The 23,005-nt window shown below is 42.8% G+C and overlaps 1 protein-coding gene across 13 annotated transcripts in view; it reads left to right on the forward strand.

Moving 5' to 3' along the window:
- Nucleotides 1–14,645, forward strand: part of KIF9 (kinesin family member 9) — a 46,325-nt gene extending 31,680 nt beyond the window's left edge. For 10 of the 13 annotated variants that reach the window (XM_017641306.3, XM_017641299.3, XM_017641301.3 and 7 more), the window contains 5 exons: nucleotides 715–929; nucleotides 8,790–8,966; nucleotides 9,129–9,241; nucleotides 9,619–9,723; nucleotides 14,362–14,645. In XM_017641306.3, the coding sequence (XP_017496795.2) occupies nucleotides 715–929; nucleotides 8,790–8,966; nucleotides 9,129–9,241; nucleotides 9,619–9,723; nucleotides 14,362–14,412 (661 nt within the window). In that variant the 3' untranslated portion in view covers nucleotides 14,413–14,645. Of the gene's footprint in view, nucleotides 1–714; nucleotides 930–8,749; nucleotides 8,967–9,128; nucleotides 9,242–9,618; nucleotides 9,724–14,361 lie in introns of those variants that run through there. The other 3 variants (XM_017641304.3, XM_017641309.3, XM_037005336.2) reach the window with 3 other exon arrangements.
- The last annotated feature ends 8,360 nt before the right edge of the window (nucleotides 14,646–23,005 follow it).

The raw sequence follows: 23,005 nt of genomic DNA on the forward strand, positions 1-23,005 counted from the left end.
GTTCATTGCATCATGAATTTAAAGTAAGGAGAGGTGACTAAGTGAATTACTATCTCTGCCCTTGGAATGTACAAGGATGTGCATGAAGAATTTCTTCCCTAGCCTATGAACATTTCCAAGCAGAGGAGTTCAAAGATTTGTGCAGCGAACATCCTCTTGATTCTACAGTTAACATGTCACTATCCTTATTTCATCATGTGTCCACCTTTCTCTCCATCCCTCCATCCATCTTATATTTTTATGTTGTCCAAAGCAAGTTGCAGACAATCTACTTCCCCCAGCCCCACGACTTCATCTTAGATCTCATTAATTAGAGTTCTTAAAGAGTTTTTAATAGCATGAAAGAACACTGTAAAAAAAGTAAAATGGGACCTTACACATACCGATGACCTCAAACATTTAAAAACTTATAAAAAAAAATCCCTGAAGGAGATACACCAGAGTGTGGTTGCCAAAACGTAGTGAGTACTTTTTTGTTTTTTCACTACTTTCCCTTGCTATCCTCATTTTCTGCAATGAGCATGTGCCCTTGTGTGCTGAGTGACACACAGATGAGGGAATTATTCCTACACAGCTTAGCTCCCACCTGGGGTAGGTGGTGCCTGGGAATTCTGGCCTCCTGCCCACAGAAGCCCCAGAGGAACAAGGCATTGCCTGGTGGCTCCAAGACAGTGGCCCCATTTTTCCCCTCTCATCCTTCCCCTCGGACTTCAGGCCTAGAACCCCACCCTCCAAGTCTGTGGCCTTTGAAGACTTTAAGAAGGAGCAAGGTAGTGAAATCAACCACATCTTAAAAGAAAACAAATCCATCTTGAACGAGCTCAGCAAAAGGGCCAGCGAGACTACACAGCGCATCAATGCCATCAAGTGGGAGATTGATATGACCAAGGAGGCACTGGGTTTCCAGAAGTCACAACGGGAGAAGCAAGGTAAATGTGATGGGAACAGAGCCAGGGGGCTGTGCGAGCTATGCCATCTGCACCAAATAGGGCAGCCTTGGGCGATGGGAGGGGCTAGCAGGGGATGCTGGGGTGCAGCCTTCATGCCTGAGCCATCACTTAGCTCTGCTTGGCTGTGGGGAGCCACAGAGTCCTTCCCTGGCAGCCAGCCTCTCCCCATGGGCCCCCCATTATTTCATTATCTTAGCACAGAAAGGTCAGCACATACCAAACTTTAATCAGTCTTTGGTGAAAGAAAAATGAAAAATCATCCCCAGTTCAGCTCTTTTAGGTTTCTTTCTTTGTTTTCTGGTATCATTAATATACAAATTACATGAGCAACACTGTGGTTACTAGGTTCCCCCATTATCAAATCCCCACCACATACCCCATTACAGTCACTGTCCATTAGCGTAGTAAGATGCTATAGAGTCACTACTTGTCTTTTCTGTGTTGTACTGCCTTCCTCATGCCAACCCCCCCCACATTATGTGTACTAATCATAATGCCCCTTTTTCCCCTTATCCCTCCCTTCCCACCCATCCTTCCCAGTCCCTTTCCCTTTGGTAACTGTTAGTCCATTCTTGGGTTCTGTGAGTCTGCTGCTGTTTTGTTCCTTCAGTATTTTCTTTGTTCTTATCGTCCACAGATGAGTGAAATCATTTGATAGTTGTCTATCTCTGCCTGGCTTATTTCACTGAGCATAATACCCTCTATCTCCATCCATGTTGCAAATGGCAGGATTTATTTTCTTCTTAAGGCTAAATAATATTCCATTGTGTATATGTACCACATCTTCTTTATCCATTCATCTACTGATGGATGCTTAGGTTGCTTCCATTTCTTGGCTATTTTAAACACTGCTGCGATAAACATAGGGGTGCATATGTCTTTTTGAGACTGGGAAACTGCATTCTTAGGGTAAATTCCTAGGAGTGGAATTCCTGGGTCAAATGGTGTTTATATTTTTAGTTTTTTGAGGAACCTCCATACTGCTTTCCACAATGGTTGAACTAGTTTACACTCCCCCCAGCAGTGTAGGAGGGTTCCCCTTTCTCCACATCCTTGCCAGCATTTGTTGGTTTGTCTTTTGGATGGTGACCATCCTTACTGGTGTGAGGTGATATCTCATTGTGGTTTTAAGTTGCATTCCTCTGATGATTAGGGATGTGGAGCATCTTCTCATATGCCTGTTGGCCATCTGAATTTTGTCTTTGGAGAAGTGTCTGTTCAGATCCTCTGCACATTTTTTGATTGTATTATTTGCTTTTTGTTGGTTGAGGTGTGTGAGCTCTTCGTATATTTTGGATGTCAACCCCTTATCAAATATGTCACTTATGAATATATTCTCAAATACTGTAGGATGCCTTTTTGTTCTATTGATGGTGTCCTTTGCTGTACAGAAGCTTTTTAGTTTGATACCATCCCACTTATTCATTTTTGCCTTTGTTTCCCTTGTGCAGGGAGATATGTTCATGAAGAATTTGTTCATGTTTATATTCAAGAGAGTTCTGCCTATGTTTTCTTCTAAGAGTTTTATGGTTTCATGACTTACATTTCATGACTTTGATCCATTTTGAGTTTACTTTTGTATATGGACTTAGACAATAATCCAGTTTTATTCTCTTACATGTAGCTGTCCAATTTTGCCAACACCAGCTGTTGAAGAGGCTGTCATCTCCCCATTGTGTATCCATGGCTCCTTTATCATATATTAATTGACCATGTATGCTTGGGTTAATATCTGGACTCTCTGTTCTATTCCACTGGTCTGTGGCTCTGTTCTTGTGCCAGTACCAAATTGTCTTGATTACTGTGGCTTTGTCGTAGAACTTGAAGTTGGGAAGCGAGATCCTCCCCTGCTTTATTCTTCCTTCTCAGGATTGCTTTGGCTATTCGGGATCTTTTGTGGTTCCATATGAATTTTAGAACTATTTGTTACAGATTGTTGAAGAATGCTGTGAGTATTTTGATACCGATTGCATTGAATCTGTAGATTGCTTTAGGCAGGATGGCCATTTTGACGATATTAGTTCTTCCTACCCAGGAGCTTGGGATGAATTTCCATTTGTTAGTGTCCTGTTTAATTTCTCTTAAGAGTGTCTTGTAGTTTTCAGGGTATAAGTCTTTCACTTCCATGGTTAGGTTTATTCCTAGGTATTTTATTCTTTTTGATGCAATTGTGAATGGAATTGTCTTCCTGATTTCTCTTTCTGCTTGTTCATCATTAGTGTATAGGAAAGCAACAGATTTCTGTGTATTAATTTGTATCCTGCAACTTTGCTGAATTCAGATATTAGTTCTAGAGTTTTGGAGTGGATTCTTTAGGGTTTTTTATGTACAATATCATGTCATCTGCAAACAGGGACAGTTTGACTTCTTCTTTACCAATCTGGATGCCTTGTATTTCTTTGTGTTGTCTCATTGCCGTGGCTAGAACCTCCAGTACTATATTGAATAGAAGTGGGGAGAGTGGGCATCCTTGTCTTGTTCCTGATCTTAGAGGAAAAGCTTTCAGCTTCTCGCTGTTAAGTATGATCTTGGCTGTGGGTTTGTCATATATGGCCTTTATTATGTTGAGGTACTTGCCCTCTATACCCATTTTGCTGAGAGTTTTTATCATGAATGGATGTTGAATTTTGTCTAATGCTTTTTCAGCATCTATGGAGATGATCATGTGGTTTTTGTGCTTCTTTTTGTTGATGTGGTGGATGACGTTGATGGATTTTTTAATGTTGTACCATCCTTGCATCCCTGAGATGAATCCCACTTGATCATGGTGTATGATCCTCTTGATGTATGTTTGAATTCAGTCTGCTAATAGTTTGTTGAGTATTTTTGCATCCATGTTCATCAGGGATATTGGTCTGTAGTTTTCTGTTTTTGTGGGGTCTTTGCCTGGTTTTGGTACTAAAGTGATGCTAGCTTCATAGAATGAGTTTGGAAGTATTCCCTCCTCTTCTATTGCTTGGAAAACTTTATGGAGAATGGTTATTATGTGTTCTTTAAATGTCTGATAAAATTCAGTGGTGAATCCATCTGGTCTGGGATTTTGTTCTTGGATAGTTTTTTTATTACTAATTCAATTTCATTGCTGGTAATTGATCTGTTTAGGTTTTCTGTTTCTTCCTGGGTCAGTCTTGGAAGGTTGTATTTTTTAAGAAAGTTGTCCATTTCTGCTAGATTATCCAGTTTGTTAGCATATACTTTTTCATAGTATTCTCTAATAATTCTTTGTATGTCTGGGGTGTCCATCGTGATTTTTCCTTTCTCATTTCTGATTCCTTTTATGTGTGTAGATTCCCTTTTTCTCTTAATAAGTCTGTCTAGCGGTTTACCTATTTTGTTTATTTTCTCAAAGAACCAGCTCTTGGTTTCATTAACTTTTTCTTTGTTTTATTCTTCTCAGTTTTATTTATTTCTTCTCTGATCTTTATTATGTCCCTCCTACTGCTGACTTTGGGCCTCATTTGTTCTTCTTTTTCCACTTCCAGTAATTGTGACTTTAGACGATTCATTTCAGATTGTTCTTCCTTCTTTAAATAGGCCTGGATTGCCATATACTTTCCTCTTAGAACTGCCTTCGCTGTGTCCCACAGAAGTTGGGGTATTGTGCTGTTATTTTCATTTGTCTCCATAGATTCCTTGATCTGTTTTAATTTGGTCATTAATCCATTGATTATTTATAAGTGTGTTGTTAAGCCTGCATATGTTTGTGATCCTTTTGTTTTCTTTGTACAATTTATTTCTAGTTTTATACCTTTTTGATCTGAGAAGTTGGTTGGTACAATTTCAATTTTTTTGAATTTACTGAGTCTCTGTGGCCTAGTATGTGGTCTATTCTGGAAATGTTCCATGTGCACTTGAGAAGAATGTGTATCCTGCTGCTTTTGGGTGTAGAGTTCTGTAGATGTCTGTTAGATCCACCTGTTCTAGTGTGTTGTTCAGTGCTTCTGTGTTCTTACTTATTTTCTGTCTGGTTGATCTGTCCTTTAGAGTGAGTGTTGTGTTGAAGTCTCCTAAAATGAATGTATTGCATTCTATTTCCTCCTTTAATTCTTTTAGTATTTTTTCACATATGTAGGTGCTCCTGTGTTCAGTGCCTAGATATTTATAATAGTTATATCCTCTTCTTGGACTGACCCCTTTGTCATTATGTAATGTTCTTCTTCGTCTCTTGTTATGTTCTTTGTTTTGAAGTATTTTGTCTGATATAAGTACTTCAACACCTGTTTTTTTCTCCCTATTTGCATAAAATATCTTTTTCCATCCTTCACTTTTAGTCTGTGTATGTCTTTGGGTTTGAAGTGAGTCTCTTGTAGGCAGCATATAGATGGGTCTTGCTTTTTTATCCACTCTATTACTCTGTGTCTTTTGATTGGTGCTTTCACTCCACTTACATTTAGGGTGATTATTGATAGATATGTACTTATTGCCATTGCAGGCTTTGGATGTGTGGTTACCAAAGGTTCAAGGGCAGCTTCTTTACTATCTGACTGTCTAACTTAACTCACTTGTTATGCTATTATAAACACAGTCTAATGATTCTTTATTTCTCTCCCTTCTTTTTCTTCCTCCTCCACTCTTTGTATGTCAGGTGTTTTGTTCTGTACTCTTTGAGCTTCCCTTGAGCTGATTTTATTTTGCCTTTAGTTAGTATTTGGTTGGTCTACTTTCTTTGCTGTGGTTTTATTTTCTCTGGTGACAGCTATTTAGCCTTAGGCATACTTCGATCTAGAGCAGTCCCTTTAAAATACATTGTAGAGATGGTTTGTGGGTGGTAAATTCCCTCAACTTTTGCTTATCTGGGAATTGTTTAATCCCTCCTTCAAATTGAAATGATAATCTTGCTGGATATAGTATTCTTGGTTCAAGGCCCTTCTGTTTCATTGCATTGAACATATCATGCAATTCCCTTCTGGTCTGTAAGGTTTCTGCTGAGAAGTCTGATGATAGACTGATGGGTTTTCCTTTGTAGGTGATCTTTTCTCTCTCTCTGGCTGCTTTTAATACTCTGTCCTTATCTTTGATCTTTGCCATTTTAATATTATATGTCTTGGTGTTGTCCTCTGTGGGTCCCTTGTGTTGGGAGATCTGTGGGCTTCCATGGTCTGAGAGACTATTTCCTTCCCCAGATTGGGGAAGTTTTCAGTAATTATTTCTTCAAATACACTTTCTATCCCTTTTTCTGTCTCTTCTTCTGGTGCCCCTATAATGTGAATATTGTTCTATTTGGATTGGTCACACAGTTCTCTTAATATTCTTTGATTCCTGGAGATCTTTCTATCTCTCTCTGCCTCAGCTTCTCTGTATTCCTGTTCTCTTATTTCTATTCCATTAACAGTCTATTCCACCTCATCCAGTCTCTCTTAAATCCTTCCATTGTTTGTTTCATTTCTGTTATCTCCCTCCTGAATTCATCCCCTGGCCTTTGCATATTTCTCTATAGCTCTATCAGCATGCTTATGACTTTTATTTTGAAGTCTTTTTCAGGAAGATTGGTGATTTCAGTCTCAGCCCTCTCTCTGGTGTTTGCAGAACTTGGGACTGAACAAGATTCTTCTGCGTTTTTGAGTGGTTGCCAGCAGGTGGCGTGTGTGTCAGTTGGGAGAACAAAGTGCCTTCCTGTTTGCCAGTTGCCCTGCCTATGTCTGCTGTCTGTGCTAGTCAACTGTACACAGGGAGCAGCTTCTGGATTAATCCCCTAAGCTGCCTTCAGCGGGGCAGCCTTTGAGATGGCCTAGGGCACTGGCAGGGGTGGCAGGGGAGCCGTGTGTGTTCTGCCATGAGAACAGAGCCCCTTCGTACTGCCCATACTCTGCATCTGTCTCCACTGTCTATGCTGGTCAACCACATACAGGGAGCAGCCTCTGTGTTAATCCCCTAAACTGCCATGGGCAGGGTGACCCTCGGAATGGCCTAGGGCACTGGTGGGGGCTGCAGGAGAGTGGCATGTGTTCTGTCTCGTGAACTGAGCCCCTTTGTACCTCCTGGACTCTGCGCCGGTCTCTGCTGTGTGTGCCGGTCCACCATGCATAGGGAGCAGCCTCTGGGTCTGGGCCATTTAGCCACATGCAGGGAAAAGCCTCTGTGCTAAGCTGTGTGGTTGCTGTAGGTGCGGCTGCTCCCTGGTTGTTCCTCAGCAATAGTGAGTCAGCCAGTTTGCTTGTATTGCCGGCAGTGGTGAAGGATGGCAGGCTGCTTATTGCTACGAGGGGCTTCAGAGCTGCGTTGCCACTCAGGCGGTTAGGGTGCCTGAAGTTCTTTAAAGTTCCCAGCCTGTTGGGCTGAGTGTGCCAGGACACTTTGTCCACCAGTTAAACCCTTGTCCATTTAAGACTTTTAAAGCACCTGTTTTTCTTTTGTCCCAGGGCAGCCAGCTGTGGGAACCTGTTTGCAGTCTCAATTTTGCACCTTGCTTTTCTGCTCCTCCAATATCCAGTGCACCATGCAATGTGTATCTGTGCTCCCGGGGCAGAGTCCAGGGCTGGTTACTTAGCAGTACTGTGCTTCCACTACCTCCCCACTCTGATTCCCTTCCTCCACTGGTGAGCCAGGGTAGAGAGAGTGCTTGGGTCCCGCCGGGTCACGGCTTTGTATCCTACCCTTTTCCGTGAGATGTTGGGCTCTTGCAGATGTAGCATGACTCGTGTACTGTATCTTCTGGTCACTCTTTTAGGAATAGTTGTATTCACTGTATTTTCAAAATATTTATGGTTTGGAGAGGAGATTTGCACCACCCTACTCCTACCAACATCTTGAGAATCCTTTGTCTCTTAGGTTTTTTCCTTGGTTTATCAGAGAACCTCTGGGTAATACCAAAGATGTTCACAGTTACTCCCCATCTCAACAGAGTACCACAAAGACTCTACTTTGTAAAAGATTTGTGTGTATCAAAGTGACTGCCTCAGGGATGGCCCACAGCACACAGACCAAGTCACTGTGCACTGCAGGTGAGGGTGACTCTGAATCTCCCTCCCCCAAATCTAAGATGCCTTGAATTGGAACGCTTCCCACTCCATAACATCAGTGGATGCGCTAACATTTCCCTCCAACACCTAGGGACTGCCTCATGCACTCCCATCACGTGCCTCAGTCACACACAGGACTCTCTCTCCACAGGTCCTGGGGCTGGAGGCACTGCACCTGGAGGGGGCTGATGTGGCACTGCTGCTGAGCTTTCAGTGCTATGGGCAGTGGGCAGCAGGTGAATGGCTGCCAAGGCCATATTATTTTGTTTTAACCCAACAACCCTTGTCAAACTGACAGACTTGTAAAGGTTGTTCAGAGACCATGAGTGGAGGGGATGGCTAATAGTACAACTGACCCCTCTCCTCTCGCAGCCACTCGACATGACACACATGTCCAATCATCTCTAACAAGAAGGTAGTTGGTGTTGAAATCATCAAGAAAACTATTTGAAATGTGGATTTATGTCCACCGTTATTAATAAGGAACCTTATACTACCAGTCAGTAATAGTCCTTTGTGTATCTAATTTACAGAAAAGGTAAACATCTGTATAATAGAGGGGCTTACTGAATATCCTTGGCTGATGGAGGTTAAGATCAAAATAAGTGTGAGGCATAGGCCATTCCTACCCTCTCCTGTGCCCACCACTTCTGTTTATACTAAAAATGGTGTCAGTGGCCTCTCTACTCTGAGTTCGCTTTCCCTGTGAGACCTATCCTGGTAGCCTGACCTCATGCTTTGCCTACTCCCATGCTGTGGCCTAGCCCTTCCTCTGGTCTCGTCTTCATGCTTTGCCAACACTGTCGCCTGTTTCCGAATGCCTTCCTCCCCCAACCCCAGGTGACCACTTCATTTCCTGACCCCCTCCATTCCCCTGCAGGTGAGTATGAGAACAAGGGGCTGATGATCATTGATGAGGAGGAATTTATGTTGATCCTGAAGCTCAAAGACCTCAAGGAGCAATACCGTACCGAATATCAGGACCTGTGTAAGCTCAAAGCTGAAATCCAGTACTGTCAACACTTGGTGAATCAGTGTCGCCTCCGCTTGCTCACAGGTTCGCCATTTCGGAAGGTTGGCTGGCCCCCTGAGGTCCAGGGAGGTACCACCTGGGTTCTAGAAGTCTATTCAGAGCTTCTCTCTGGTAGAGACTGGCCTGGGCTAGGGCTTCAGATGTGTGAAGCACCCCTTACAGTGCTATCTCCCCACCTCCCTGCAGAATTTGAGATCTGGTACAATGAGTCCTTCATCCCTGAGGACATGCAGGTGGCACTGAAGCCAGGTGGCAACACCCGAGCAGGCATGTTGCCTGTCAGAAGGATCGTATCTCTGGTGAGTGGCACAAGGGCAGGGGTGTGGATGATGAATGGACATGGGGCAGTGCCCCTTGCCCCCTGTTCTTTCCACAAACATGGCAGTGTGGGGGCTGCTCCCAGCCTCTCCCAGGGCTGGCCCAGGCAGATGGGCAGGTGCTGGCCACTCCCTAGCTAATGAGGATGGGGACACAGAAAGCTAACACCTTTCTGGGGTGGTCATCCTGCACAGGTGGCAGTTATGGGGTGTCTGTAGTGATGGTGGTGAACATGGGTTTGGGGGTTTGTGAACTACCCTGGGGGGGGTTTGCACACCCAGTGAGGGGCTTCCCTGATGGGTGGTGGGTCCTGGGGATGCCAGGCTGAAGGCACTGTGCTGAGTTGGGCCTCTTCTAGGGAGAAGATGACCAGGACAAGTTCAGACAGCTGCAGCAGACGATGCTGCCCGAGGGCCCTGATTCCATCTCCTTCTACAATGCTAAAGTCAAGACAGAACAGAGGGTAACTCAGAGAGTTCATGTCTCTAGGAAGGTGGGGCCTCAGGAACCACATTACTAGGACACCCAGGGTCATACTCCCCCTTTCAGAGAGGCAGAGATGGAATATGCCAGCCCAGGGAGATCCTAACTTACCTGGAGTCAGCAGGTACCTTCTGCCTATTCCAGAGCCCTGGGGCTGGGCTGGACCCAACAGAGGCCCCATAGACTAAGGCCAGGCCTGGACATGGCTAGTGAATGCTAGTCTGGTCCATGAGAGGTTCACAGCCCAGGACAAGGCCTGGGGATTCTTTGAGGCCACTGCCTTTTGGGGACAAACTCTCTAATGGGGCCACCCTGCACAAGTGGCAGGGGACAGAGGATCAAATGCAGCCAAGGCAAAGCTAGACATAGTGTTAGCCATGGGCTGGCCTAGTACTCCCCTCCCTGAGCAAACTGGACTGGAGCAGAGAGTCCCACTCTGCCAAGGCCCAGCCTGGAGCCGGAACACAGAAGGCCTGTGTGCTGTGATCTTCTCTGTGCTCAGGGGCAATTTTTATATAGCAGTGGCAGATGCACATGGTGAACTCATCCTTTAAAATTTTGGGGTGAGGGGATATTATTTACATTTTCAATAGGTGACATTCAGTTTAAGCATTAAAAGATGAAAGTCCAAATACCCAGTTCCCCATCTGCCCAGGTCCCACCAGCTGCCTTTGACAGGGAGCCCCCGTCGCTTGTGTCTAGTGTTCCCCCTGAATACTGTTCTGCATCTTGCTTTTCCACTTAACAGTGTATACTGAAGATCATTCCATGTCAGCACATAGGTGCTTCTGTACTCTTTTACAGCTGCGTAGTAGTACTCCATTGTGAGGGTGTATGAGAATTTATTCAACCTATCTCATACTGAGGGACATTTAGGAGGTGCCATTTTTTAACTATTACAAATATTGTGATAACCTTTCACAAATGTGAATTTGCATGAGTGAATATATATTTGAAAGATAAAGTTGTAGCAGTGAATTTCTTGGTCACAAGGGCATTTGTACTTTTGATGGATGGTGCCAAATTGCCTGCCTAGAACTGAACCCACCTGGACCCCAACAGCAGCATATATAGGGTGCTTGCTCCCCACACTCTCACCACAAGATGCATTATGCTGCTTTTAATTTTTTTTCCCCAAATCTGAAAGGTGAAAAATGGTCTCTTAATGTAGCTTGAATTTACATTCCTCTTACTATGAGTGAAGTCAAGCTTCTTATGTTTAAGGGCCTTTTCAGTTTATTTTCCTGTAAACTGCCTGTTCATATTTTGCCCATTTTTCTATTAGTTGTTGGTCTTTTTCATATTAATTTGTAGGAACTCTTGATATATTGGGGAGATTAGCTCATCATGATATGAGTTACAAATATTTTTCCATTTTTCATTTGTCTTTTGCCTTTACTTGTGTTTTTTTGTAGTTATTTGTTGATTTTTATGAAGTCATAGTATTATCAGTCTTTTCTTTCTTGGCTTTTGGATTTTGTGTCAAAATTAGTAAGTCCTTCCCCTGATTGAGTTCATTCTTCACATTTATAAAGAATGTTAAACTGACACTTTTCCTGATCTTGATGTCTGTGAGGAGCTTCTTCACTGAAAGAAGAAGGAATTTGTCGACATGGACTCTGAAGGTCCCATAGCGTAGCACTTATCTCCCTGTGCTGTGCACACAAATCACCAGGGGTCTTGTTAGATTGAAGATTCTGATGCAGCAGGTCAAGCCTGAGAGTCTGCCTTCCTCATAAGTGCTCACATGACATCCATGCTGCTAGTCCAGAGCCACACTTTGTGTAGCAGGCCGCAGAGCTCAGGGGGGGACACAGTTCCCAGGCTCCTCTCCCTCCAGGCCTGGCCTTCGCTTCTCCCTGAGGCCTGTTCCTTCCCCTATCTGTTCTCCCCACCCCACCTCTCTATTTCTAGCCCCTATCTTGGCCCTGCAATGCCCTTATTTCCCAAGACTCCCAGCCCCATTGCCCAATATCACCCAACTATTTTGTCTCTCTAGAGGAAGAGCCTAATTGACTCTTCTTGGGTTAAATGTACATCCTTGGTCCAATCAGCTGTGGCTTGGGGCAGCTGCCTGGGCCCACTTCTTCAGCAGGAAAGACAATGGCTTTACCCAGGCAGCCATTTAACATTATGCTATGAACATCAAGCTTTATTAACCCTGGCCCCTGGAGGGATGCCCGGATCAGTGGACAGGTCCCTGCCCCTCTGGAAAGGTTTGCTGGGACCCAGTCACTCTAGGGAAGGAGACCCTGCTCCCATAGACCCTCACTGGCTGACTCCAAAGAGCATGCTCAGGGTTGTCCATGAGAATCTCTCTGTGGGAAGGCACTCTCTCAGAGCATCTGGGAGAGAATCAAGTGACTACAAGTAGGTTTAGGCCACCAAAGCTCAGAGATCGTTTGACCGTGACTGCCATGCAAGGGTTTCCTTCTCTGACCACAGGGAAGCCTACCCCTGATGGGCTCAGAGGAGGGGGCACATGGTATGACGTAGGAGTCCAGCTTTTTTTTTGCAGTGGATATTCAGTTTTTCCAGCACCAATTGTTGAAAAAATGATTCTTTCTCCACTGAATTGTCTTGGCAACCTTGTTGTAATTCTATTGATCATAAATGTGAGGGTTTGTTTTTGGACTCTTTATTTGGAGTCAGTTCTATTCCATTGGCCTATATGTCTGTCCTATGCCACTATTACACTCTCTATAGCTGTAGATTTATAGTTAGTTTTAAAATTGCAAAGTATGAATCTTCCAACTTTGTTCTCCTTTTTCAAGATTGTTTTGGCTATTCTGGGTTCCTTGTATTTCCATACAAATGTTGGGACAAGCTTGTCAGTTTAGCAAAGAAACCAGCTGGGGTAGGGGTTATGCTAAATCTATTGCTTTGGGGAGTATTACCATCTTAACTATAATAAGTCTTCAAATCTGTGAACATAAGCTATCTTTCTATTTATTTAGGTCTTTAATTTCTTTTGATGAAGTTTTATAGTTTTCAGAGTGTATGTTTTACACTTCTTTTATTAAGCTTATTCCTAAGTACTTCATTCTTTTTGATACTATTGTGAATTGAATTATTAATTTCATTTTTGTTGTTCATCGCATGTGTATAGAAATACACTTGATTTTCTATACTGATGTGATATTCTGTAACCTTGCTAAACTTATTTATTAATTCTAATCATTTTTTAGTGGATTCCCTTAGGATTTTCTATATTATAATATGTCCTCTACAAATAGTTTTATTTCTTCCTTTCTAATGTGGGTGCCTTTTATATCTTTTTCTTGCTTAATTTCCCTGGCTAGAACCTACAATACAATGTTGACTATAGAGATTAGAGGAGACTTTCTAGTCTTGTTCCTAATCCTAGGGGGAAGGTGATCACTTATTCATCATTCAGTATGATGTTAGCTGTGGAGTTTTCTTAGAAAAAAGAATCTTAGAGAAGCACTTCCCACCTTGTACTGTGTACATGAATCACTGAGCTGTTAGAATGCAGAGTATCTGGGGTAGAGCATGAGATTCTGCATTTGTAATAAGCTCCCGGATGATGCGTATGCTACTAGGGACCACACTTTGAGTAGCACTCTTTGAAGTTCTTCCTTAGAACCTTCCCTTGATCAGGTAGAAGAAGTTATCTTCTGTACCTAGTTTTTTACTGTACTGAGTTTTTTTTTACTCTTTCTGTACTCTCTCCTACGATTCTGATTAGATGTATGTTAGACTTTCTCATTCTATCCTCTATCATTTTAAAACCTGTCATTTCTTCCAGCTTTTCATCTCTCTAAGTGTAATTTGGGTAATTTCTTTAGGTTCCTACTTCAGTTTATTAATACCTTCTTCAGCTCTGTCTAATCAACTATGTCTAAAATTCTATAGTTCTCCTTCAAATATACTTGGTCATTTTTTTTATAAACTCATATTTCAGGCTCTTTTCTTAAAAAGCAACTTTGAGATATAATTTACATGCCACATAATTCATCCATTTAAAGTATATAACTCAGCAGTTTTTAGTATATCCACAAATATGTGCAACCATAACCACAGTGAATTTTAAAACATTTACTTCTCTGATTTTTTACTCCTAAATATTTCCATGTTTATTGCTTAAGAACAAGAACATTCTCTTAATATAATCATGATATAGTAACTGAAATCAGGAAAATTAACAATGATGTAACAGTATTATTTAATCCAAAGTCCATATTCAACTTTTGACAGTCATCCTAATGATGTCCTTTATGGTTATTCCCCACTCCCACCCTGGTCCAGGGTCTAGTCCAGGATCATGCATCACATTTAATTGCCATGTTTCCTTTAATCTGGAACAATTCCCCAGGCTTTCCTTGTGTTTCATTATTTTGATATTTATGAAAGAGTGCAGAACAGTTTTTTGGTAGGATGTCCCCCATTTTAGGTTTGTCTGATGTTTTGCTATGAAAGGGATTGAATGGAACATTATTTCTCACAGAACTAGAGCTAGTTAGAGGGAATACTTGTTCCCAAACTGTGATGTTTGCAGGAAGAATGATGGGGTGGATCTAAGTTGCATGGCTTCTGAGTCCTTGTTAAGTCTATATCTCCTGATCAATTCCTGTTTTCTCCCCTTTTTTGTGTCTAGCACAATTACTTGAAAACCACGATGAACCTCCAGCAAGCATATAGAAAATAGGGCTTCATCGCCAGTGCCTTGAAGGACAAGACCCCCAGCAACTCCTGCGTGCTCTAGTGGAGCTGCTAAATCACCTGCCTGGAGCTACGACTACTGTGCTCCAAAACCGGGGCCCCTGCCTTCCAGGAGGAACACCCTTCAAGGGACACTCATGCTCATCTTCACGTGACACTTCCGGTTTCAATCCACTGTCTTATATGCAGGGACGGAATAAAGTAACTTCCTAGTTTGGACTTCTAGTGTTCATCCAAGAACTTAATTTTATTCCCTGTCTGGGAAGATGGCTTCCCCTATGTACAGGTGGGGTCAGAACTGAATCTCCAGTAAGAAAGTGAAAAAGTGGCTCAACCAGGCTCTTCCTGGCAAGCCTGTGTCCCACTGGTCAGCCTCTTCCCTTTCCTGAATGGACATCATGGGAGTGAGCTGGGTCTGCGAAGCCCCAGTTCTCCTTCAGACCACAGGTTCTCTCAGGGCATCCTCTCTGCATTCCTGAGCCAGTGAAGGAAGGAGGCCCTCCTTCCTCAGCAACTAGGAGAGGATCTAGATGGATATGCTGAGAGGCAGACTTTTTATCTCAAAATAAGAAGAGGCTTAAAATGAGAGCAGTCCCAGCATGAAGTCAGCAGCAGGAGCCCCTCTGGGAGTGCTGTCTGGCAAAGAGGTCACAGAACCTTCCCAGGATGAAAGGTTGAACCAGATGGTGTCTGTCAATCAAAGGCCAATCAAAGACCCTTGATTCTATTCTTCAGCCCATCAATGGTGGATGGATGGGGTTCTGAGGAAGAGGGAAAGCAGAAAGGCTTTCCTTGAGGTCTCTGCCTTCTCTCCTGTCCAGCCCCTTTCTCTTTCACTGACTGCTACGTAATGGTCCTCAAACAGCTTTCAGAGACTTCCACTAAACCAAGGCTTCCCTGAGCAGCTTTGAAGCCCCCCAACTTCATTCCCCCAGATGACAAACATGGGGACAGTCACTGACTAGCTCTACTGGTGTGCACACAGTCCTGCTGGCCAGTCTTCATGTTTCCTTTTATTGTGGCCAAATAGATAAATCTGCCCAGGTTCTGTGCACTTCAGTCTTAGGCAGAGGTTTGATTCCTTCCCTTCTTAGCTGGCCCTGCTTTTACCAGGACTTGTTTGGGGGTTTTCAGGTCTTTGGGGCATCTCAAGAAACAGGACCTAGTGAACAGGGCGCATCACCTTGCTGGGACCACAGGAAGCAGTCTCTTGAGGGATCACCAGTCCCCCTCCTTCATCCCTGTCACTGGCTGAAATGGCCTGACCCTGTTGGAAGTCCCTCGAAAGAATTCCTGGTCAGCTGGGCCTGGGACCCACTGGCCAGGGCAAGCTGAGCACGTGCGTCTCTGGCTCATTCATCCACAGGCCTCTTTGGTCAGTTCTGGCATAAACCCAAACAAGTAATAGGCATGGCCAGAGCCATGCCAATAAAACAACATAGCTCAGTAGATAATCCTTCACAAAAACTCTTCACGGGAGTGGATATTTCCAACATGACAGGGAGGTAGGGGGCACCATGTCCATCCAAATGGGTCTGTTGTAGAAAATGGTTGATGTTGGGCCAATATGACTACCAGAATCACCCCTGAGGAGACTTCCAATTCTATCAAGTGACAGATACCCTGAAAACACTCCTGCTACACACAGAGATGCTGGCTAAAGTATAATATTCTACATGCAAAGCTAAATTTGCAGGAAAGAAAGGGAACTGCCAGGAGCTGGAGAACTGAAAACCCTAGTGGCCAGCATGTGAACTAGCTGTGGCTGCCAGGGATGGGGAAAAGCTGTGTGTGAGTGAATTGTTGCTCTTGAGTGTTAATGTCCATCTAAGGACAAGAAATAAGACTTTGGCCCATGGCCAATGCAAAGGAGGAAATGGGACCCCCTGTGTAAAGCTGGCACCCTGAAGGCTTCTCCTCGATGAAGAGGTGAGCTAGAAGAAGCTCCCTTGCTGGCCTGGAGAACTAGCAAGGAGACTCTGCCCCTAGAAGGGGAAGCAGGTCCTGTGAGAATCTGCACAAATGTGCAGGCTTGGGATTCAAATTTACACTGTGCCATACAGGAACTGCCAGGCTGAGGAATTAACATAAAAATTATCCCAAGTCTGAAACATTGAGGAGGATCAAATAAAAAAATCTACTGTACATGCCCTGTACCCAGCCACACAGCATTCCCACAAAGCCCGAGTAAACATGAGCACCAAAGATTAAACATGCACATACACACATGAATATGTGTGTGCACATGCATGTGCAGAAGGAACCTATCATGGTGGAGGCATAATGAAAGCAGGATCAGGATCAAACTTATAAGAACTTCAGATAGCAAATTATTGGATAAATATTATATAATATATATGTTTTAAATAAAGACAAAAGTAGGAATCAAAAATGATAAAGGCGATCAAAGTAGATCACAGATTTTTAAAAAAGAATTTCTAAGGATGAAAAAAATGTAGTTCTAAAAGTTAAAATGACAGACCAGAAACAGTAAAAGAGAGTTAGGGACCTGGAGGTTGGATCTAAAGAAGCCTCAGGGTGCCAGCTTTACACAGGGGGTCCCATTTCCTCCTTTGTATTGGCCATGGGCCAAAGTCTTATTTCTTGTCCTTAGATGGACATAGAGGGATAAAGAAATGGAAAATTGAAAGCTTGGATAGGAGACATGGTGGAGAGAATGAGAAGATCCAGTGTACATCCAGTCACAGACCCAGAGGAGATTATAGGGAGATCACTCTCTCAGAGATCCCATCCAGTCTTGTGGCTTTAAACATCATATCTATACCAACTCTTAATTTTATGTATCTAGCCTAGACTGCTCTTCTGAAATCCAAACCTATGTAGCCAACTAACTTGTCATCTCCTCTTGAATGTCTAGTAAGACATTTACAAATCAACATGTTTAAAACTAAATGCCTACCTGCTTCCCAAACATGTTCCACCCACAGTCTCCTTTATCTCAACCCAATTAATTGCTCAGGCTAAAATCCTTAGTTTTGTACTTCACTCCTCTTCCTCACACCCCTGTCAAGAAATTCAGCAGACTTTACCTTCCAATTATATTAAAAATATGACTACTAGACTGGATATTGTAACACCTCCAAACTTATGTCCTTACTTTCTCCCTTGCTCACTTATAGTCTATTTCCAGAACATTTACCTGGTTGATAATTTTGAAGTATGTTAGATCACATATGTTAGGTCACCACTACTCAAGCTTCTATGGTTCCTATTTCAGAGTGAAATCCAAGTCCTTAACACAGCTCACAGGCCCTACATGGTCTTGCCTCCTGTGACTTTATTCTCAGCTCCTCTTCTCTCCCCCTTGCTCACTCTGCTCTGGCCACACGGGCCTCTTCACTGTTTGTCAAATATGCCAGGTGGCAGTTAGGGCCTCAGGACCTTTGCACTAGCTGTTCCCACTGCCTGGAACATTCTTCCCCCAGATGTCCATATGGCTCACTCTGTCACTTCTTTCAAGCCTTTGCTTAAATGGCACCTTCTGCAGCAGGTGCTGTCATGCCTTTTCTGTAGTCCCCTGCACTCATCATTCCTGCTAATGGCCCCCTACTGAAAGCATCTGTCAAGTCTTTCTCAGCCACAGGTACTCACATGCTGCAGAGAGGGCCAGTGCCAAGGTTTTCACAACTTTAGGAGAAACCCGTGACCAGTGAGTTGGTGGGTGAACATCCCGGCCTCCTCTCCCTTGGCTGGGACAACTCCGAGGCATATTCTCCACTGTTTCCTGGGATTTCCCAGGATAAGCACAAGCTCACATATATATGAATAGAAACAAAGGAAAAATAATTGCTTAATAGTAGGAGTTAGTGGGATTGTCAAATAATATAAAATACCTAATATATTATTTTAAATAATACAAAACTATGATGAAAAGTATAAGGTTGAATCACTATAGCACCCAAGGTTTCTCTCTCAAGTTCTTAGATTCAAGGTCTGACAAAAATTCTGGACAGTCCTTCCTGTCTTCCATGATCTTTAATCTGAAGGGCTCAAGATACCTCTGTTGCTATGTCCTCAGGCATTATGTGCAAGTTCCAGTCCACTTGCCCTACCACCAGCTAGGAGGTGGTGTCTCCAGGGAATCTCACTCTGGACTTGAGTGTTGATTAGCAGTTGCTTTTTTCTGAGGCAAGACGACATAGCAGCAGAGTATGAGCTTTGGGTGGAGACATCTGAGTTTAAATTGGACTCCATATCATACTGGCACAGGACCTTGGGCAGATCGTCCAATTTCCCTGCCTTCCCTTCCTCATGTGAAGAACAATAATTAATGATCTTGGGTCTCTGTGTAATGAAGGAATTAATGTATGTCTGGTGTACAGCAGGGCCTTGACCATCTGAAACTGCCATGACAGTAACAATAACCAAAGATATGAATGTGCCCAGCATTTACGTCTGATAGACGATGAGCACACACACACACACCCCAATGTTAGGCTCCCTTCTATGTCCCAAAATAGATTTTTCTTTGAAAAGGCAGCATTCAGACTGGCATTACCTTTCTCCAATTAATCCTAAATGTGACAGCTCTTAGAGACCAACCCTAAAGTTGAGAGTAGAGAGAAGTAACTGCTAAAAATATACCCAGTGTCATCCTGGGCAGTGTTACTGGAGGTCAAATGTCTCGAGTCGGGATGTAGTAGTCCCACTTCACACCACGTCTGCCAGACCAGACTTGGAACTTCATGTCAGGGGTTGGAGGCAGTGTTTTAAGTGGACAGATTTCTCAGGCCAGGGAGGGTGACTGACATCTTGAGAGGCTCTCAAACTCTCAAACTGTCGAGCAAAGATCACAGAAAGTAGAGACTGAGAGGTAAATTACAAAGGGGGCAGATTATCATTTCAGGAGGAAAAAACAGGACAAGAGTTTTCCAGACCTAGAATGGGTGGTTTTGGTGCAAACTAGACTCCAGTCCCTGGAAGCTGCAAGCAGTGTCTGGGCAACAACAGGCAAGGTCCAAGTAAGAGAAATCTTCAAACCAGGAAGAAAGGACTTGAAGGCCTCTAGATTCCTTCTAAATCTAAATTCCGTGATTCTATAAAAGCAGTTACGGAAAGTCACTTAACGTATCAGTTGAGAATTACATCACATAGTAGACATGCAGAGACATTTATGAATAAAAAACCGAAAATGCCAGAAGTAATGGTTTCAGGATGAAACTAGGGATGATTTTTTCCTCTTAAATGATTTGTTTTCTCTATTAAGTATGAATTGCTTTTTTAAAACAAAAATAGCATTTAATTTGAAAGAATATTTTTATTAAGAAAAACAACTTACCTATGGGCAGATGAAAGACACTTCTAATAGCTCAGCTTTAAAACAATAAAGGAAGAGGCATCCCATTTCAGAAATGTATCAGCAAAGGCCAGAAGTAAAAAGAGGGAGTCTTGAATGTAGGGTCAGGGCTTACCTCAAAGGCCAGCCTTTATTGTATGATTTGATAATTAAATGGCTTGTAAGAAACAGATTCCTGAACCCAGGTATGATTTTTCTGTTATACAGCCCTCAAAGGAGAATCTGTTCTGTCCAGAAAAGCTGTGAGAAGTGTTAGGAGGCTGGAGTTGAGTGTGTCTGGAGTAGACAAGTGTTGTTCTTCAATTTGGGGAAGATGGCAAAAGTGGAAAGGACTTCTTTGCCATAGGACCGTGTCGTGGCCTTCTCCTGCAGAAAGTAGGGTGGTTGACGGAAGGACCCGGAAGGCTCCCAAAGCAGCTGAGAGCATCGACACTGCAGCCATGTATGTGGCCACACAAATGAGAAAGGAACCCAGGATCTGAGAACCCCACTCAAGTCCACATACCACCACTCACAGCCTGTGACCTTGGATGCCCTTACTTCTCTGAGGCTCAGCCTCTGCATCTGTAAAATGGGAACAGCAGTTGTTTCCCCTGAATAGGTTCCCAAGACTCAATTCCAATGTGGGAAGAGGGGTTCCACATACAGTGTTCCAAGGATTCTTGGACACCAGTAGGTTTTCAAAGATTTGATTTAATTCAACTCAATTCTGATGCTGTCTACCCAGAGATATCATCATATTCCATAGGCTGAGGGCTTGGTCCTATAGGACTGTCCTTCACGCCTAACCTCAGATGCCAGTCACAGGCCCCAGGCTCTTCCCTGTGCTTCTAACCACCAGCTACAGATTGGAGGTTCCAATGACCTCCTCCTGATGTTAGATTAATTTGCTAGAGCAGCTCACAGAACTCAGGGAAACACTTAACAATTTACCAGTTTATTAAAGAATATGAATTAACAGCCAGATGAAGAGATACATAGGTTGAGATTCCAGTAAGGGAGTCGCTGCCCCATAGAGCTTGGGGCCTGGCTTGGTGGCACATGAAAAAATGCTGTTTCCCCAACCATGGATGCTCTCCAAGAAAGGGAAAAGGACCAAAATGATGTTCTCTTGGGTTTTTATGGAGGCTTCAATACGTAGTCATGATTGACTAAGTCACTGGCCATTGGTTGATTCAGCCTCCAGCCCTTCTCTCCTCCTTGGAGGTCAGGGGGTGGGACTGAAAGTTCCAGTCCTCTGACCACATGGCGGGTCCTCCTGGCTGCCAGCGCTGCCCTGAGGGGGAGTCAAAAAATTACCTTCCTCAATAACAAGACAGCTAATTTAACTTTATGGCTCTGAGGTGTTTTTAGGAACCGTGGATGAAAACCAAATACATCTGAATGACCAAATATGCATTTCTGATAAATCATTATATCAAAACTGCCCTCTCCACTACATGTATGCTGAAAGGATCACTCAAGATAATGTCTGTGAAGACCTTACAACGTCTAAAGCCTTCCATAAATATTTTTATTATTTCTGTTCCCTCAGATTGACCAAAGTCACATAAAGTAATAATTTCTTCTGTTGGGGTGAGAGCCACAAAAAAGCAAGAATGGGAGTTTTGACATCTACTAAAGGAGTAAACAGTCCCAGAGCTGTAGGAGAACATGGTGGTAGTGGCAGTGGTGGTGTCCCAACCTACGAAAGATTTTGGACTTGAGATTTGAGTTTATTCAAACCTGACATGAAACAAGGATCTATTAGGTCACAGATGGATGACTGGACATTGGTGAGAGGAACATCTAATGGCATCTGGATGCTTCCATTTCTTTAAATCTCTTCATTAAAATTTTATCCCCATCTGTTTGAATATTCTAATATTAGTAAAGATGTATAATTAGCTCCTGTAATAGGGCCCATGGTCTGACAGGGAGCTAAAATCAAGGTGACAATAGGGAAGATTCCATTTCCTTGCCTTTTGTAGCTTCTAGAGGCTTCCTACTTTCCTTGGTTCATGGCCCCTTTCTTCCATCTTCTAAACCACCTATCTGACCATTCCTCAGTACTCATGCCTCCTCCTTCCTCTCCTTTTCAGCTTCCTTCTTCCACTTTTAAGGACCATCGAGATTACACTGTTGCCATCTGGATAATCCAGGATAACCTATTTTAAAATGAGCTGATTAGCAGACTTGATTTCTATCTGCAAACTTAATTGCCCTTTGCCATGTAACCTGACATTTTCACAGGTTCTAGGTATTAGGACATGGGACATCTCTGAGGGCAGGGACATTATTCTACCTATCACAGTCATCAGGTGAAGCAGGAGTTTGGTTGACTAGATGGATTTGTTTATATCCAGGGCTACCCGGAATCACTGATGACAAGGTTAGGCAACTCAGAAGTGATTACAGGTAGGCATTTTGTTATTTGGCTAAAGCCAAACTTAAATGTCAAATACTGGCAGAATATCAAGGCTGAGACTGAACTTCAGTACATTCCTAATACCCTTTGGCCTAGTAATCCACTCTAGAAATGATTACAGGTTGCGATGAAGCAATACTTATCCATTTAACCAGAATGACAACAAAATACCTCAAAGGCAAATACAGAAGGTTACACAGTTAGCAAAGTTTAGCTTTTAGTCCTTTTAATATTAAGATCTCATTTTCTTAAATACTCAGACAACTCATTGAGACTTTAAGCTTGAGAAGCCGCTTTGATAAATCAATTGGAAAACTTTTTGCAATTTTTCAACTTTAAGAGCAAACTAACAGTTTAAGAAAACTTTGTCCTTTTAACTGAAAACAAAATTCTAATTTGCTGTGTACTTGATATCGAGACTAATTTGCTTTAATTTTACATAGCATGACCATATCAATTCTTCCACAAAGTTTCTACAATTTTTTTTACATTTAGAGTTCTTCCTCTTTAAATAAACAGCTGTACTTTAGAACTAAGTTACTTTCTTTTCTCAAAAGGCACATTCTTTAGCATGCAGAAGGAAATGTTTTCCTTATTATTTTAAGTAGCTTTAATTAGAACTTAAAACCATTAGGAACTTTAATTTTCAGTGAACAGTGAGAAGTAGGCTCCTGTAAACTTATACCAGCATTCTTTAGATTGACAAATTTATGAACAGATTTTATAATTCCTGAAACTGTGTGCCTCACAGAACAATCTCTCACTAAGCACAAAATATGTCTACTTAACTTAGCAAAACTTTAAGATTTAAGGTTGCCACAATGATTCTCAGGCTGTTTGTAGGTATATAACACT

Source organism: Manis javanica, chromosome 3 (assembly GCF_040802235.1).
Source record: "Manis javanica isolate MJ-LG chromosome 3, MJ_LKY, whole genome shotgun sequence".
Lineage (NCBI taxonomy): Eukaryota > Metazoa > Chordata > Mammalia > Pholidota > Manidae > Manis > Manis javanica.